This window comes from Portunus trituberculatus, chromosome 18 (genome assembly GCF_017591435.1).
Source record: "Portunus trituberculatus isolate SZX2019 chromosome 18, ASM1759143v1, whole genome shotgun sequence".
Taxonomy (NCBI): domain Eukaryota; kingdom Metazoa; phylum Arthropoda; class Malacostraca; order Decapoda; family Portunidae; genus Portunus; species Portunus trituberculatus.
In genome coordinates, this window is record NC_059272.1 from 4341667 (window position 1) to 4360663 (window position 18997).

Sequence of the window (18997 nt, forward strand, 5' to 3'; positions counted from 1 at the left end):
CGAGAGTGCATCATAGTACAGTAAAAGGTTTAATGAAAGTAAAAATTATGAAGTTAAACATTTAGGTAGTTTAATTTAAGTCATTATAATGTACACTAATGTATGTATGTACGTAACTTTATAATGTTGATGATCTTAACTTTATGAAGGGAGGGAGATTGAAACGGGAAATACACTAACCGGCAACCTGTGGAATGTAAACAAGGTGCGCATCATGGTACTGCATACAAAACTTATGTACCACATTTCCACAAGGCTTTTCATTTTATTCATTGTAGAGTCATGAGTTCAGGTGGTTCTTTTAGCTTTCAAGGAAGATGCAGTCTCACCAGCCTTCTTAATAGAGTCTGCTGACTTGAAAATAGTAGACAGTAGATGGAGTCAAGATGGTGGCAAGCAATGTTATTAGTTTTCTGGCCTCTCTCTTGTCTGTGAATAATACCCAGCTTCACTTTGTGAGTAAGACACTTTTTTTTTTTTTTTTATTTTATACCATGTGGGCTTTTCACGGGAATTTATGGGCTAAAGGGGATACTTTTTTAGGGTACCTCCTATCTTAAAGCCCACCCGCTAGGAAACCGTTGCCCCGAGTGAGGAAGCCCAACCTACACTCAGACCGTGGTTCCTGGGCGTTTTGGTGGTAAGTTGAACTAGGGAAGATGAGCTGCTGGTGACACTGTTATGTTTTGACTGGGGAGTGAGTGGTGCGCATGATCTTGATGCTACAGGTGACGCAGAATTTCTTCTGAGTCAGGCCTTTGTATCGGCAGCGCCTGTGTTGTCCACGAGAGGCGTGATCTTGATCTTTATTCTACAGGTGTCTCAGGATTTCTCCTGAGGCAGGCCTTAGTACCAGCAGCTCCTGGTATATTCAAAAGTCTGTCAGCTTGCATGATACAGTGGGGCTTTCAAATTTGGAAAAAATTACCTGGATAAAACTTCGTTAAAGCGAGTTTGGTGTTCGTTAAACGAGCAAATGGTAGTGAAACGAAACCTTCATTGTAGCAAAATTTCGTTGTGCGAACCTTCGTTAAACGGGGGGCTGCCTGTATATTCAATATGTGTCCTACATACTACTGAATAGCAAAAATTTTCATTAAAACAAGGAAGAAATTTCTCTCTCTCTCTCCTAAAGCAAAAAAAAAAAAAAAAAAAAAAAAAAAAAAAACACACACACACACAGTGAATGCCACACCAAGGGATGTTACTCTTGAACACAGCTGTCTTTGAATGGTGGGGATAGCTGCCATCAAACATAGTGAAGCCAATTGAAATAAAATAATGGTAAAGCCATTTAAAATAACACACAAAATACAGAGGTAAAATTGATTTTGTTTTGGTAATTCTGTACATTTGTGGTGAACATATTGTGCAACATCATAGCAATATGATTAATATTTAATTATTAAGTTATTATTAGTTATTAAGATATCATCTTTAATCCAAAATAAGCTATCTTTTTCTATTTAACAACTTTTCGTGAGAGTTCATGTTTTAAACTGCAATCTAATGAATTACACTATAAAGATATCAAATTGAATTAAAAAGGTTTAAAATGCAGTGTCATTAAAACTGTTATTGTTGTTTTTAGCAAGGTGTCAAAATGCTGAACTTAAAAAACTCCCACATACAACTGTGGGCAACAATCTTATAGACTGGTTCCCAGTGCACAGTTATCAGTATCAGTAGTAGTAGTGTATTGGCAGTAGTATTGGTATTGATTCAATTTTGTGGCATTGGTACATCTCTAATATAAAAGGGATTGAAATTTCAGAAGCGCTGTTGATTTTATCTTCATTCCTAATGCACTGCCAAATCCAACAATCACTTACTTTATTTTTTCTATTTACATTTATTAATTTATTCATTTACCTAAGAGTGGGACTGGCCAAGGAAGAAAAAATGTTGCAATGAGGAGCCAAATCTCTAAAAAGTCAAAAGCGTTGATTCAGTCTTAATCTACAATGAACGTAAAGGTAAGCAAATCAATACCATTTCTTAATCAACTAGGAATGAATGAATACCATTCATTATGTAGCAACTGAGAATCAACCAACACAAACATACTGAGACACTAGACACACAAAGGTACCAGGCCATCCTCAGTACCCATTTCTGACACTCCTTACCCATCTTCCTGCCGACTGTCTTTCACTAGCTGAACCAAGGCGCCAGTGACCCCTCTGGCAGCATCCCTCAGGTCCTGGGTGTGCTGGGTGAGGGAGTTGAGCAGCAGAGCCATGACCGAAGGCGTCACCACCCCCATCAATTCCGATGGTGTCCTTAAATGTGGCACTATGTACTAACAAAGAAAGAAACATTATTGTCAGAGCTATCTACTGCTGTGTATCTACATTTGTGATACATGCATAGGAATATATTCAAACCAAGAACAGAGAGAGAGAGAGAGAGAGAGAGAGAGAGAGAGAGAGAGAGAGAGAGAAATATTATATCTGGAAACACACAATTAACCTTTTTGAATCCTAACACTTATTATTAAAAAGAATCTTACATCAAACTAATATTTGATGCTATGACAGTTTTCCATTAATATTTAAAAAGTCTGCTTTTAGACAAGAATAATTGCTAATGTGACAAACAAACCTTAAGCATAAAAATCCTGAAAAGTGAAAAGAGCATTATAAGTGCATCAACCACTGAGAGAAGTGAGGAGGAAAGGATCTGGCCTCTAGATTAGCTGAAACCATAGTAACCATAATTTGTAATTCTCCCCTCTTGCTGTTTTCCTAGATTGAAGGTTTAGCACCATATATCATAGAGTTTTTCTGCTTCTTGTACTCATATTCATACTGTGATGCCCATTCTCTGCAGTTCTGATACAATTCCATTCTTCCATCTCACTCTCTGTTTTCCCTTTGATCTTCCCTCAACTGGTTTTCTCCGGGCTCTCTTAATCAGTTACTGGTTTTCTCTTCTTATTACATGATCAAACCGTCTCATTTTTTAATCTCATTAATTGATATGGTGCTTTGCCTCCATCTGTCAATACTTGACTCACCCTCAACAGCTGAAAGATGATTTGCAGTTTTGCCGGAGAGGTGCTTCCCTGCAGTGGCTCCAGGATTACTTGCAAGAACTTTGTCAGCAAGGAGGAGGAGGTCCGGGCTGCCGCCAGGTTGGTCACTAGTTCCTCTACAACTGGATGGACTTTTGGCAGATCATTGGCAGTTTTCTGCAGGATTACAAATTTTGTGGTCACTATCTGACAGATAAATAACTACTCAAATATGACAAAATGATGATAAAGTTCTCTTCTCTTATATAACGTCCTTTATAATCATTCTCACAACTTCCCTTTATCCATGAGCACTCTCCTTCTCTCACAGTTACACAATCATTTCTCCCCACACAGCTTCCTTCACCCCTTGTCACCTTTTCTCACAATCATACAGTCCCTTTTTCCAACCTCTCTAACTCATTGTAATACAGCAGAGGGAGTCCATTGAATCTCTCATACGCTCTTGTTCCCAGCTAATCTCACCATGAGTGTTTGGACGAGTGCCTCATGGTTCTTGGGTGCCAGTGTGGAGGTGAGCCAAACAGGGGGCGACACACGGTGCTTCCTCAGCAATACCAATCGTATCCACACCTGGCTTGGTGACAGATCATCCATGGGGCCCTTCAGCTCTGCCTGAAGACTACCCCACACTACTGGATGCACACTGTTTCCTTCATACTGCACCACAGGGGAAGAAAGGAAAAGATGGATGAATGAAGAGTAAAAGTTACTCTACAGTTTTCAGTAAGGAGAGAAAATTTCCATGAGTAGTAGCTTTAAATTAATCTTGTATAAATCAGCATTACTTATACATAAGTGTACACTAAGATCTCTCTACTCATAAATACAGACCAAAAAGGAAGTTTCAACTAATGACATGTTCTATGAGATACAGCCTATAAACTGATATAACATTAGACTACTTATACTTAAATAGTTCAGGCCCCAATACATATAACCCCAACCCATTCATAAAATACCCCAAACAGTGCTTCATGCATTTTCAGTTAAGTGGGAGTAGGAACTAGCATTAAATTTAATTCATAATGGATAACAAGAATTGACACCAAGTCAAAATAAGTACATAATCAATTATTCTAGAATAAAGTGGTAGTGTGACATCAGTGAGTGCTAAATAAATTTTCAAATGCATTTCTTCTGAAGCTAATAATGTATAATGTAGCAAGATAATCTGTTAAATCCACATCAAATAAGAGTAACATAGCTAACACTCACACTCTCTATCAGGTTGACAAGGAACTGTGAGGCAGTGATGTCCAGGTAACTCTTCTTGGCTCGCATGGCACACAGCATGTTCACCACCTGCTGCAGAACCTCCTGATCCACGGCACGTCCTGACCGCACCACTGCACCGCATAGAAGCAACTCACCTAAAAGTTGGTCCCGATTTTCCTGCAGCAGGTAGGATGGAATGTGAAAATGTGGGAGACAATTTTTTCACCCGTTTTTTACATTTTATTAAAGTATACCCCTGTTATTGATTAACTCAAACTTAAAACATTACTATAGAAAAAACCTTCAGCCATGATGAAAAAATTATATCATAATTAACATAATTACCCCGTAATGGATCCATTTTCCCTCAAACGAGGGAAGCAGAGTCTGAGTTTATGCAATAACAAAGGAATCTCTTACTGCTGTTCTATTTATTACCATGTAATCAAGCAGAGGAGGACCAATGATGCCTCTCTCTCTATATACATTTAATACACAAGATGAAATCATGCTGCCTTGCACTTCAGACACACTTACATCCTTAGTGACACTTTTCATGGTAGCAGATTTCTTGTCTGCCAGGAGGGAGAAGACAAACTGAGGACTGAAGTATGATGAATTGAGGCGGAGGAGGTAGCAGAGGGCAGAGAAGTAGCCTTCCCTTGCCATGAGGTGGGAAGAGGCAAGGCCAGCCACCAGCCTATTGATGATGTACTTCACACCTTCAGGCATCTCCTCCGGCTGAGAGTGAGGCACATCTCATATTAATTACATGTAAGTATAAATGTTAGGTTGAATAATTTAGCAATACTTATAAGAATATTGTGGATATTTCTTTTGCAGGCTTCAATTCAATTAAATATAAAATTTTAACAATACATATTTGAAAAAAAATTTCAGCAGTGAAATAATAAACACTTCACATTAACAAAAGAATGAAATACAAAACTATTATGCCATAGATGAGTGCATATAACACTTGTGTAAAATGCAATAATGGTTGCATGTCAGAAACTGAGCACTTTCAGAACACAAAATTCTCAACAGTTCAGTTTTGCCAGGTATCACTACTAGCTGGTGCATTCATACGAATGGTTTCACTATTTCATGAGAGTCCAGTCTGCTAATAAACAAAATATATTATCAAAACCTTTCACTATGAAAGGCAGGATGAAGCTACAGAGATAGTGTACAAACACTAAAGGTAAATGGTAAAACCTTTAACATCCATTCAGACACCATACAAGTTGCAGAAGAGGGGAAACATTGGGTATATTTTCACTGTTTTATTCATAGACATTCACACAGCAATGTTTAAATTAATATAAGGCAGTTAGGAGAATATATCTGATTGTTAAAGAGCCATCCTTCTTTCCCAACAAAAATAAAAAATTAAACATAGTTTTGCAGAGAAATAGGTTCTCACGACAAGTTGTAAAAAAAAAAAAAAAAAAAAAAAAGGCATCACACAGGCACACTTTTTTTTTGCGACATCGTGTCATGTGACACCATTTTCAACGAGATGTCACAGAAGAAGTGAGATTTCACTCAATGCAGCATCCATGGAAACTATTGAAAACTCTTGTGAATTTCTTGCAATTATGAGTCGTTGAAAGTCTATAGTGAATATACTTTATCAAATGTTATATACTGTAGTATATTATTATTAATTGGTGTTAGGTATCACTATTTGATTATGAAAATTTTTATCCCTTCATCTTATACAGTACATTTACTGAATTTAACTGTTGAATATAACTATAATCATGGAACACTGATGTGATTTTGTGGTTTGTTTACATTCTGGTTTCGTCTGCTGCAGAAGTACAACCTCAAATCAAACCAAGAGATCATTGGCTGCTACATTATCACCCATTATGACTCCACTTACATGGGGAAGATACCGTGATTGACTAGGTTCTGAACCAGACACCCCAATTGTACTTCCACATCTTCTAGAGACAGCAACCTGTTATACTGGCTGCTTTCTTCTCTTCTAACTAACCATTTTCGTGTACACATCATCCTCCTTCTCCTCTTCCTATGCTGCTTTATTCATTCTTCTTCTTGCAATGCAAGTGCACAGACTCCCACTGCTAAAATAGCTCTGTTAATGGCATCCCTGCTTGGTGATTTCGCTTCTTCTGTTGGATTTGTTTTGTTATCCCGCTACCACATGTGGCATTATTGTTGTCTTTCTTGAGATGCTATGTGCATTATTTCCCGCAATGCCTCGTCGAACATACTGTCACATGACGCAATTTCGCAGAAAAAAGAGTGACTGTGTGATAGGGGCTTTATTGAGATACATTTCATACAAAAATATACAGACACAAAAGATTTGCAAAGGGAATGTTTTAAGACAGTTCTCAATTTTGGATAATACTTTCAATTGCTCCCTCTATGGACAGACACCTTCAGTGGGCCTTTTTTCAGCTTTTTTTGTTGTTCTTGAAAGCCTGACAATTTACATCCTAAACTACTCAAATCATGCCCAGCTCTTGTATATCTTATGCTGAAAATATTCAATGTAAGTCTGAGTGAGGTTGTTCCACTCACTAGCCACATGGAAATAATTTGAAATTGTGTCATCATTGAAGAATGCTCCAGTTCTGCTACTTTACATTACAGGCCTATAAGTTTAAGATAAGTCTGCAGTAAAGCACTAATAAGAAATATGGCTGAATAAATAAATGAATATCTTGAACAAAATACTTTATTCATTGATGACCAATATGGTTTTGGGAATGGCAGGACTGTGAATGACCAATTCTTATTAACCTTCTGAACTTGAAAGACAACCTGTGGTGAATGTCATCCTACTTGACTCTTCAAAAAACTTTAGATATGGTGAATCAATGTGTATCACTAGATGAATTAGAATGCAATGGTATCAGAGGCACATAATTGAAATGGATAGGCTTTTTTACGTGGCGGAAATATGCATGTGACTGTGCCAAGCATCAATAGCAGCACCAGAAATCTTAGTGCAGTGCCTCAGGGCTCTATGTTTTCACCCTTGTTATTTTTTGTGTATGTCAACCATTTACCACTGTCTATTCAGAACAATTACAAAATATTTGCTGATGACCTCAAGACCTACTTTAAGATTTATCCTTCCACATGACTTTTACTTTCTGTAGTCACATCCTGTTAGAATGATGTACATGTGTTTTGTAGCCAATTCCTGGAGTCTTGATTTTAACAGAGACAAGTGTGTTTCACAAAGATTTCAGTGAGGCTCAATAGCTATTCAAGATATTGGCATCTGTGAATACTACCTGATTCATTATACCATATCATTTATAAGTTTTCAAAAGTGTCTTGGTGTCTAAGTGGATAACTCTCTGTAGAGATGTAACTATACCAGAATTTTTACTAATACCACTAATACTACTACTGATAAATACTACGAGTACAACAATATTGGGCTGATACCAATACTACTACTGATACTGATAATAGTGTACTGCAAACTAGTGTATAAGATTGTTGCCTACAGTCATATGTATTTTTTGACATTATTATTAAACTTCAATAGTAACATTATTAGCTTTCTCAGTTTTCTGTGTGTTATTTCAAATGTGTTCACCATTCTTTATTCTAATAAGCATCACTATGTGTAAAGGCAGCTATTCCCACCATTTCGAAGACAGCTGTGTCTAAGGGTCACATCCCTTGCTGTGACATTCAATGTGTGTGTATTTATCTAGTTGTATTGTACAGGGTTCAAGCGGGGCTCATAGTGTCCTGTCTCCATGTCTCCATTTATGCCATTTTCCTTTAAAGTTATGCCCATTATGTGCTGTAACAACTTCATCACTCAATGTATTCCACTTTTCCACCATTCCATGTGGAAAACCATATTTTCCAATATCCTTCACACACTGCCTCATCCTAATGTTGTTTACATGTCCTCTTGTTGTTCTAGCTTCTTCTGTCATCAGCACCAGGTCTTCCTTGTCTATTTTTTCAATGCCATTTATTATTTTGTACATTATTATTAGGTCTTCTCGTTCTCTTCTATCCTGTAAGGTTGGCAATCCCATTTCCTTCAGCATTTCTTCACATGTTAGGTCCTTTAGTTCTGACACCATCTTTGTAGCTGTCCTCTGAATCCGTTCCAATCTTATATCCTTTATAGAGCTCAGTAACCACACCAACGTATCATGCTCATAATAATTTTTTTCATCATATCTTTGTCCATGAATAGAAATGCCACTCTAGTATTAGTCAACATTTTATATGCTAATCCAAATCTCTTACTTATGTGATTTTCAGGGTTCAGATTTTCTTATATAATTACTCCCAGATCTCTTTCCTCTTTAGTCTTCATTATTTGTTCCTCTCCTATCAGATAGTTCTATACTGATCTTCTCTTACTCTTTCCCAATTCCATTATGTGACATTTCTTGGCATTGAACTCTAATTTTCACTTCTTTTTCTAGTGCATGTATGTGTGTTTACTTAGTTCTATATTACAGGGTTCGAACGGGGATCATAGTGACCAGTCTCCATATCAAATTTTATCCAAATTTTCCTTAAATTTGTGCACACTTCCTGCTGTTACAAATTTATCATTCAAACTGTTCCAGATATCCACTGTCCTATGTGGAAAACTAAACTTTTTAATGTTTCTCAAACATTGACTTTTCATGATATTAGAATGTCTTCTTGTCCATCTACCTCCATCTTCAATCCGTGATATTAGGTCCTGTCTATCTTTTCCACTGTTCACTATTTTGTACATCATTATTAGATTTTCTCTCTCCAGTCTATCCTTCAAAGTTGGTAATTCCATTTCCTTTAGTCTATTTTCATAGGGAAGGTCCTTGATTTCTGGCACCATTTTTGTGGCTATCCTTTGGATCCTTTCTAGTTTTCTACTGTCCTTTTCCATGTGGTGACCTTGCCACTGCTGTATATTCAAGGTCTTATCATCGCGGTTATGATCTTTTTCATCATACTCTCATCCATGTAGTTAAATGCCACCCTGATATTTGTTAGTGTCATATGTTGAAGCATATAATCCATTTATGTGCCTTTCTGGGGTCAGGGTGTCTTGTATAATCACTCCCAGGTCTTTCTCTTCCTTCTTTTACATTATAACCTCTTTTCCCATTTTGTACACCCCACATAAGCCTTCTATTACTTTTACTCATTTCCATCACATGACATTTTTTAGCATTAAATTTTAATTTCCACTTCTGGCTCCATTCCAAGATCTGATCAATATCTCTCTGCAATTCCAAACAATCCTCATTGTTACTTATTACTCTCAAGAATTTCGCATCATCAGCAAACAACTTTATGTGGCTACTCAGGTTCTCCTGTATATTGTTAATATCAGAGCTGGGCGTTATTGGATTTCAGGTAGTCCAGTACCGCTCCTCTGGATCTCAAAACAGTCATAACTGTACTTCCACACCTAAAACTTGTCCATTATCACACCTCTGCACCTCCAGTACCTACCCAAAACTATTAAAGCACGCCTAAAAAATCTAGTCCGCACCTTCAAAAATAAAACAAAATATGTACAAGGCAATAATACATGAGCTCCATATATATATGCCTGGTAGCACAGACTGCCAAAAACGGCCGAAAGTAATGCTATGGAGTGCAGACTGTTTGTCTTCTTTATTTATTTTATTTTTTTCATCCTTGAAAATCTCAGGTGCAAAAGTATGGACTCAAAAACTTTGCCCTTCTGCATCTATCTCACATGCAGAGGTACGGACTTAAAATTTCACCTGTCCATACCTGTTACATCTGCACTTTTGAAAATGTTTCCGCACTTCAGACCTCCACACCTCATTTGGTGGTCCGCTGGTACAGAGGAGCAGAGGTGCGGCCTGAGCTACAGAAATCCCCAGCTCTGGTTAATATGTATTGGAAACATTATTGGCGCCAGCGGTGACCCCTGTGGTATGCCACAAGTTACTGTGCTCCAACTTGATGGGTTGTCTCTTATCACTGTCCACATTTCTCTTTCTGTTAAGTAGTCCTTCATCCAGCTTAAGATACTTCCCTGCGATCCTCCTATATGTTGTATTTTCCATAGGAGTCTTCTATGTGATACTCTGTCAAATGGTTACAGTAAAGATCCTAGGGAATGGTCTGGGGTGGGGAGGGAAAGCCCATGCCTGGTAGATGATGTTTACAGTTAAGTTTGGTTAGGTTAATGTAAAGACCCTAGAGGGGGGTCTGGGAGGTGCACCCTGCCCCCTGAGCTAGTTTAGGCTGAGGAGGTTCGTAGACAATTTTTGGGGTCAAATTTTGCTAAATTTGTCTCTCCCCTAGAGCCAGTTTTTGCTATGGGCAATGTGGGCGACTGCCCAGGGCGTAATCTATTTGGGGGCGCACGAGCACCCTCAATTAAAAAAAAAAGTGTGCAAGGGAAAAAAAAAATCACCGGTTTTCTAGACTAATACTGCTCATTTCCTTGTCAAGTTGGTGCAGTGGGGGCTGATGTGCCCCTGTTTTCACATCAATTTGTTGCTGAGAGTTATACAGGTTGTGTATATCTGTGTCAGAAAAGGTGAAGAGAGAGAGAGAGAGAGAGAGAGAGAGAGAGAGAGAGAGAGAGAGAGAGAGAGAGAGAGAGAGAGAGAGAGAGAGAGAGAGAGAGAGAGAGAGAGAGAGAGAGTCACTCACAGGAAAAGCAATGGGGAAGGGGGCAGGGGATAGACTGACACTTCTGTATTATTATAATACCATGCCACACAATGCAAACTTCTGCTTCCAAATCAATTTTAATTCATTCATAAAATTGATAAAGAGAATCTATTGCTACATGTTATGTATTGGGTTATATGAAAAAAAAAAAAATAAACAAAAATAAACAAAAAAAGATGAATCTGTGCCTGCATCATCTACGTAATATTGTTTACATCATGTCAGTCTGGACTGGATGGAAAAGGTGATAATTTCAAATGTGCCATGGAAAAAAGGTCAAACAAAGTATCAGGTCCCCAGTTTAGATAAAAAAAAAAAAAAGGAAGGAAGAAGAGGAGAAAAGATCGAAAGATAAAGGTATGCAGGTCTCTGTGAGTGACGTTATTTATGCATGTATAGCCCATTATTTGTCCAGTATAGCCTGTACACTATTCATTAGCCTCTTGTTGAGTTGCCAGCCACAGACGGCTGTAGGCTATTTGGCTTTTTGTTACTCTTGTTTTTATTAGCAGTTATTAGAATTTGAGGCATCATGTCATGCAATTAATTAAACAAGATGTCCTGACTATGGAAGTATTAATGTTATACATGGGTCAATCCTGACTTAAATAATTTCTAACATACATTGACATGGCAGTTTATAAACTGTATGTGACATAGTGTTTTGAATAATTTGTAGTGTGTTATGTTTAGTTAATAGGATGTTAACAATGATAATAAATTATATATTATTATGGTTTATTTTAATTGGGTAACTGACTTGCATTTTGTATCTTAATTACAAATTCAAGGGCACTTCTGAACTACTTTGGGGCAGCTGCCACAGGCCAAAATGAGCCATCTTAAGTCACACAGGCCTCTGAGGCCTGGAGTCTGAGGAGGAGCCATCCACCTCTGCTGCCACATCTTTTCAAGACATGCCAGGTGTGTGTGTGTGTGTGTGTGTGTGTGTGTGTGTGTGTGTGTGTGTGTGTGTGTGTGTGTGTGTGTGTAATTCACCTCAGTCGCCTGCTGGTCACCCAGCCAGTCTTCCCCATTAAGGAGCGAGCTCAGAGCTCATAGACCGATCTTCGAGTAGGACTGAGACCACAACACACTACACATACCAGGACAGGGAGGCCACAACCCCTTGAGTTACATCCCGTACCTATTTACTGCTAGGTGGACAGGGGCCACACATTAAGAGGCTTGCCCATTTGCCTCGCCGCCCCAGGACTCGAACCAGGCCTCTCGATTGTGAGTCGAGCGTGCTAATCACTACACTACGTGTGTGTGTGTGTGTGTGTGTGTGTGTGTGTGTGTGTGTGTGTGTGTGTGTAGGACTCGAACCCGGCCTCTCGATTGTGAGTCGGCGTGTACACTACGTGTGTGTGTGTGTGTGTGTGTGTATTTACCTAGTTGTATTTACCTAGTTGTAGTTTTACAGGGCCTGGGCTTTATGCTCGTGTGGTCCCGTCTCCATATCTACACTTATCCAATTTTTCTTTAAAACTATGTACACTCTTTGCTGATACCACTTCCTCACTCAAACTGTTCCAAGTCTCAACACATCTTTGCGGAAACTAAATTTTTAACATCTCTCAGACATCGTCCCTTCCTTAGTTTCTTACTATGCGATCTTGTGCTTCTAAAGTCATATTCTTCTCTCAGGATCAGTTTCTCATTATCCACTTCATCCATTCCGTTAATCAATTTATAAACTTGTATCAGATCCCTCTCTCTTCTCTGCTCCAAGGTTGGTAGATCCATTGCCTTTAGTCTCTCCTCATATGCCATCCCTTTAAATTCTGGAACCATTCTTGTAGCCATTTTTGTAGTCTCTCTAATTTTCTTATGTGTTTCTTTTTTGGGGAGTCCACACAACTCCTGCATATTCCAATCTAGGTCTTATTTTAGTACTTATCAATTTCTTCATCATTTCCTTGTCCATATAGTGAAATGCTACTCCAATATTCCTTAGCAAATTATACTCTCTCTGAAAATTCTATCAATATGGCTAACCGGTTGATTATTTTCTTCCATTGTCACTCCCAAGTCCTTTTCCTTTTTACTTTTTCTAGTTCTACTCCATCTCCCATCTTATAGATTCCCACTGGTCGTCTTTCACTTTTCCCATTTCCATGACATGGCTTTTGTCCACATTGAATTCCATCTCCCATTTTTGCTCCATTTCCAGATCTTGTTTAAGTCTTCCTGTAGTATTTCACAATCCTCTTTTTGTTTAATGACTCTGCACAGTTTCGCATCGTCCATAAACAGATTTATGTAGCTGTTCACTCCCTCTGGCATGTCATTTATATATACGAGAAAAGTATTGGTGCCAATACTGACCCCTGTGGCACTCCGCTGTCTACTGTTCTCCACTTGGACTTCATATCTTTAACTATCGTCCTTATTTCTCTCCCCTTAAGTAATTCTTCATCCATCTCAATGTGCTTCCTTTTAAGCCACCCTTCTCCTCTAACTTCCATAGTAATCTTTCATGTGGCACTTTATCAAAAGCCTTTTTTAGATCTAAATAAATACAGTCAACCCATCCCTCTCTCTCTTGTACTTTATCAACTATTCTAGAGTAGAAACTCAATAAATTTGTCACACATGACCGACCTTTTCTAAAACCAAATTGGCTATTTGATAATATTTTGTTGTCTTCAAGAAACTCGATCCATTGCTTCTTTATTACTTTTCACACATCTTGCATATTACACTAGTTAGTGATACCGGTCTGTAATTTAAAGGTTCTTCCTTCCTTCCGCTCTTATATATGGGAACCACCTCAGCTCTTTTCCACTCCACTGGCACTGTTCCATTTTCTATTGAGCATTTTATGATGTTGTATATTGGACTTGCTAGTTCTTCCCTACATTCTTTCAGTATTCTGCCTGAGACTTCATCCGGTCCCATTGCCTTTTCCTCATCCAATTCCGTCATCAACTTTTTATTTCAAGCTTGGTTACTTTAATCTCTTTCATATAGACAGTCTCTCTATTACCCTGTGGTCTTTCAAATTTGGATTCCTTAGTAAAGACCTCATGAAATTTACTATTTAACAGTTCTGCCATACTTTTGGGTCTTCCACCATTCCGTTTTCTCCTTTTAACCTTTCTATTGTTTCTTTTTGTCTTATTTTTCCATTTATGAATCTGTAGAACAATTTTGGTTGTTCCTTACATTTTCGACAATGTCCTTTTCATAGTTCTTTTCTTCTTCCTTTCTCACCTTAGCATATTCATTTCTTGCTGTTTTGAAGTTTTCCTTATTTTCTGGATTTCTGTTTCTTCTCCACCTTTTCCATGCTCCATCTCGTTTCTCCTTTGCCCTAGCACATCTTGCATTAAACCAATCTTTCTTTCCTTCTTCTTTAGGTCTATATTTGGAACATATTCCTGACCCCAGTTTTGTATATTTCCAAAAATAAGTTATATTTCTCTTGAACCGTTAATGAGTTTTCCATCTCCTCCCAGTTTACGTTTTAAAATAGTTCTTGAGATTCTCAATATCAGCCTTTCTGTAATTTAATCGGTCTCCTTTGTATGATTCATCTCTATCTTCCTTTCCTTCTTCTATATCCATCTCTAATATTACATGGTCACTCTTTCCCAATGGGCACTTGTATCTTATATCATCGTTAATTGGTATATCCCTTGTAAAAACTAGGTCTAATCTTGCCAGCTCATCGTTTCCTCTGAATCTTGTGTTTTCCTTTACTCTTTGGACCATCAAATTATCTATCATTAGGTTCAGGAATCTATCTCCCCAGACATCTTAGTTTGTTTTTGGTGGCACATATGTTCCAATGATTGTTAACTCCTTTTTGTTAATATGCATCTTAACATACAGTATTTCTGATTTTCCTTCCCCAAACTCCACTTGATTTACCACTATCTCCTTCCTTAACATCATCATGACTCCTCCTCCTCCTTTACCCACTCTGTCTCTCCTCCATATATTATACCTTTTATCTATGTGTGTGTGTGTGTGTGTGTGTATTTACCTAATTGTATTTACCTAATTGTAACATACACAAAAGAGCTATCTCTGTTGTCTCTCCATTCTATTAATGTCCAGCTTTTTCTTAAAATCATGAATATTCCTTGCTGACCACTTCCATCTAAACTATTCCATGCTTCCACCCTTCTATGACTATATTTTTCACATCTCTCCTATAAGTCATTTTAGTTTTTTCCCATGCCCTCTCGACATTCTTTCATTTCACATACACAGATCTTCCTATCCATTTTTTCCATGCCAATCATCACTTCAACTTCCTCCCATCACATGTATTCATTCTCTTCTCAGATGCAAGCATCAGGAACTCATTGTTCATCCATCTAGTTAGATAAGTCATTCTGATCACTTGATTGTATGTATCTGTCACTTTTTGTTCTTGAACATGTTATATAAGAATCTTTTTTTTTTTTTTTTTTTAATTCAGTATCATTTTTTACTCATTTGTAGATTTCACTGTTTTCCCACTGCAGCTCTTCATTCCTCCTCTTCATTCTTTAATAAGCCACTCAGCTTCAACCATCACACACAAGCCCTCATCACTCATCTTTTATTTATGATTTGCACAGAGCAATCAGCTTTCATTCTTGATCTCCAGACTCATCTATTTAAACATTTTTTTCTTCTCTCATGTACTCCATCAGCTTCACATAAGTTTTAATAAGTTTTTGTTAATTTCCTCCTCTGTCTTTTCTGATTTTATTTGAATTGCACAGTTTATTATTTCTATGTCCATTTTTTTTTCTCTTCTGTTCCAGAAGTTCCATTTTTCAACCTGTATTATGATTCTATGGTATTATTTTTAAAGTTTCCAAATATGTCTCACCATCCTTCATAATTAATTACCATTATTATTTCACCTCTGTCTCAGACAGCTCAGCCCATCCATTTCTTCAACAGCAACATAATGCTCACCATTTTCTTCTTCATCATGAACAACTCTACTTATTTTCAAGTTTCTTATTTTTTTATATATTATTTTCAATGCTTTATTCTAATATTCTTTTCTTTCCTTCCTCCAGGATATCACTTCTCTTTCTCACATCAGCTGACAATATATCCCCCATCCCAGTCCTTCCCTCTAACTCATTTCTTTTCTCCTTCAAGTATTTAGAAGATGTAATTTCTAAACTCAGTGAAGTATTTAATCTATTTCTTTTTTTATATATATTTTTTTATATATTTATTTATTTTTTTTTTTTTTATACAGTCTTTCTTGTCTTATAAGTTGAACTTCCAATACTTTTTTTTTTTTTTCTATCCATGTCTTTTCAATTTATCTATACTTTTTCCTCCTATCTCAAAGCCCACCCGCTAAATTCTGATCCCAACCTCACTCAGACCTCATTCAACCCATATCTTGAGACCCTCACCCCAAAGCACACTTTCCACTGTCCATTTTTCCATCATTCAACCTTCTCATATCTTCTTGAATGTCCATCCTCCTCCCTCTCTCTCCAGATGTCCTGTTTTGATACTGATAATACCATTCCAGTATTCTTGTCTCACTGATCACATTTCTAGAATTCTCTTTCCTGAGAACCATTCTTCTGCATTGTCTATAGTTTTCATTTAGAAACTTCTCACCACTATTATTTAAGATATGAATGTAAGTATTAGTCCAAAGCCCTCTTTTCACTCACTCACATCATTTTTCATGGATTCTTGTCCTCTGACAACATTCTCCTCCTCACTCTTCTCCCATTCTCTTCTCTTTCCATCACCTTTTTATTTTTTTTTTTTTATTTTTTTATATATATATTCCACTTTCCACAAATGTTCCACTTTCTTTCACCTTCACAAAGTGTGTGTGTGTGTGTGTGTGTGTGTGTGTATTTACCTAATTGTATTTACCTAATTGTAACATACGGAAAAGAGCTATGCTCGTGTTGTCCCGTCTCCATATCTATTAATGTCCAGCTTTTTCTTAAAATCATGAATATTCCTTGCGTTGACCACTTCCACGCCTAAACTATTCCATGCTTCCACCCTTCTATGAGGGAAGCTATATTTTTCACATCTCTCCTATAAGTGGCCATTTTAGTTTTTTCCCATGCCCTCTCGACATTCTTCCATTCCACATACACAGATCTTCCCTATCCATTTTTTCCATGCCAATCATCACTCTGTATATTGCTATCAGGTCTCCCTTTCTCTTCTGTTTTCCAGGGTTGGAAGTTGCATTCTTTTCAGTCTGTCTTCATAAGTCAAATCTCTTAAGTCAGGCACCATTTTGTTGCAGCCCTCTGTACTTTCTCTAGTTTCCTTATGTGTTTCTTTAAGTTCGAGCCCACTGTATTGTTGCATATTCAAGCCTCGGTCTTATCATTGCAGTAATTATTTTCTTCATCATTTCTTCATCTAAATATACGAACGCCACTCTTATGTTCCTCAATAAGTTCAATACTTCTCCAATTATTTTGTTTATATGTCTCTCTGGCGATAGGTCATTGGTAATTGTCACCCCAAGGTCTTTTTCTTCATGACTGGTTTTATGTCTTCATTTCCTATCTTGTACATACTCCTGATTCTTCTTTCACTCTTGCCAAACTCTATTTTCTTGCATTTTGTCGTGTTGAACTCCATTTGCCATGTACAGCTCCATTTCCATATTCTGTCCAAGTCTTCCTGGAGTAGTTCGCAATCTTTGTCACATCTCACTTTTCTTAACAATTTTGCATCGCCTGCAAATAGGCTCACATAACTGGACACCCCATCCACCATGTCATTTATGTAGACCGAACATTACTGGTGCCAACACTGATCCCTGTGGAACTCCACTCTCCACCAAGCCCCATTCTGATGGTCTGTCCTTAATTATTGTTCTCATTTCTCTTCCTACCAAAAGTCTTCCATCCATTTTAGTAAACTGCCATGCACTCCTCCTACCATTTCAAGTTTCCAGATCAGTCTCTGGTGTGGTACCTTATCAAAGGCCTTTTTAAATCCAGATATATTCCATCAGCCCAACCATCTCTTTCCTGTATTACATCTATCACCCTCGAATAGTAACATATCAGGTTTGTCGTGCATGAACGCCCTTTTCTAAAACCAAATTGACACTCACAAAGTATGTCATTTTTCTCCAAGAAGTCTGTCCATCTATTCTTCACCACCCTCTCACACATCTTAGCTACCACACTTGTAAGTGACACTGGTCTATAGTTCAATGGGTCTCTCTTGTTACCTGATTTATAGATTGGGACAATGTTAGCTCTTTTCCAGTCTTGGGGCACTACACCTTCCCTTAATGAGGCATCAATTACTTCACAAACTTTTTCTGCCAGTTGCTCCCTGCATTCTCTTAAAATCCATCCTGATACCCCATCAGGTCCCACAGCTTTTCTCACTTCTAAACTCCCCATCATATTCTTGATCTCCTCCACAGTTACTTGAAACTCCTTCATAATCCCTTTCTGTTCCATTACCAGTGGTTTGTCAAAAGCAGTCTCCTTTGTGAATACCTTCCGAAAGCATCCATTCATAGCCTCTGCCATTTCCTGGGATCTTCACTGCATACTCCATTTACTTCTAAACTTTCAATACTTTCTATTTTTGATGTTGTTGTTCACATGTCTGTAAAAAGCCTTGGTTGGTCTTTACATTTATCAATTATATCCTTTTCTTGTTTCTTTCTTTCTTCTCTTCTAATCAACACATATTCATTTCTTGCTCTTTTGTAACTTTCCCACTGCTTAATCCGTCTTTTCCTTCTCCACCTCTTCCATGCATCCTCTTTTCTTGTTCTAGCCTTTTCACATCTATCGTTAAACCAGTCCTGCTTTCCAACTTCTATGTTGTCTTATTGGTACAAATTTTTCTCACCTTCTTTGTATATTTTTATAAATTCCTTCCACTTTTCATTTGCTCCTTAGCACTCTTGAATTTCATCCAATTTGTCTCTTGAAAGAATTTCTTTAGGTTTCCAAAATCTGTCTTGGCATAATTCCATCTTCCCACTTTATATTCTTCATTTCTTCTAGATTTCTCTTCATCTATCACCTTGAACTCCAAAACTGCATGATCACTCTTTGCTAAAGGGCACTCCACCCTCATCTC

At 37.6% G+C, this 18997-nt stretch overlaps 1 protein-coding gene across 4 annotated transcripts in view; it reads right to left on the reverse strand.

Moving 5' to 3' along the window:
• LOC123505591 (myb-binding protein 1A-like) overlaps window positions 1-18997 on the reverse strand; it is a 105287-nt gene that overhangs the window by 77063 nt on the left and 9227 nt on the right. For all 4 annotated transcript variants that reach the window (XM_045257084.1, XM_045257085.1, XM_045257087.1 and 1 more), the window contains exons 2-6: window positions 4793-4996; window positions 4256-4432; window positions 3503-3697; window positions 3020-3193; window positions 2130-2302 (exon numbers count right to left, since the gene is read on the reverse strand). In XM_045257084.1, coding sequence (XP_045113019.1) covers window positions 2130-2302; window positions 3020-3193; window positions 3503-3697; window positions 4256-4432; window positions 4793-4996 — 923 coding nt within the window. The remainder of the gene's footprint in view (window positions 1-2129; window positions 2303-3019; window positions 3194-3502; window positions 3698-4255; window positions 4433-4792; window positions 4997-18997) is intronic.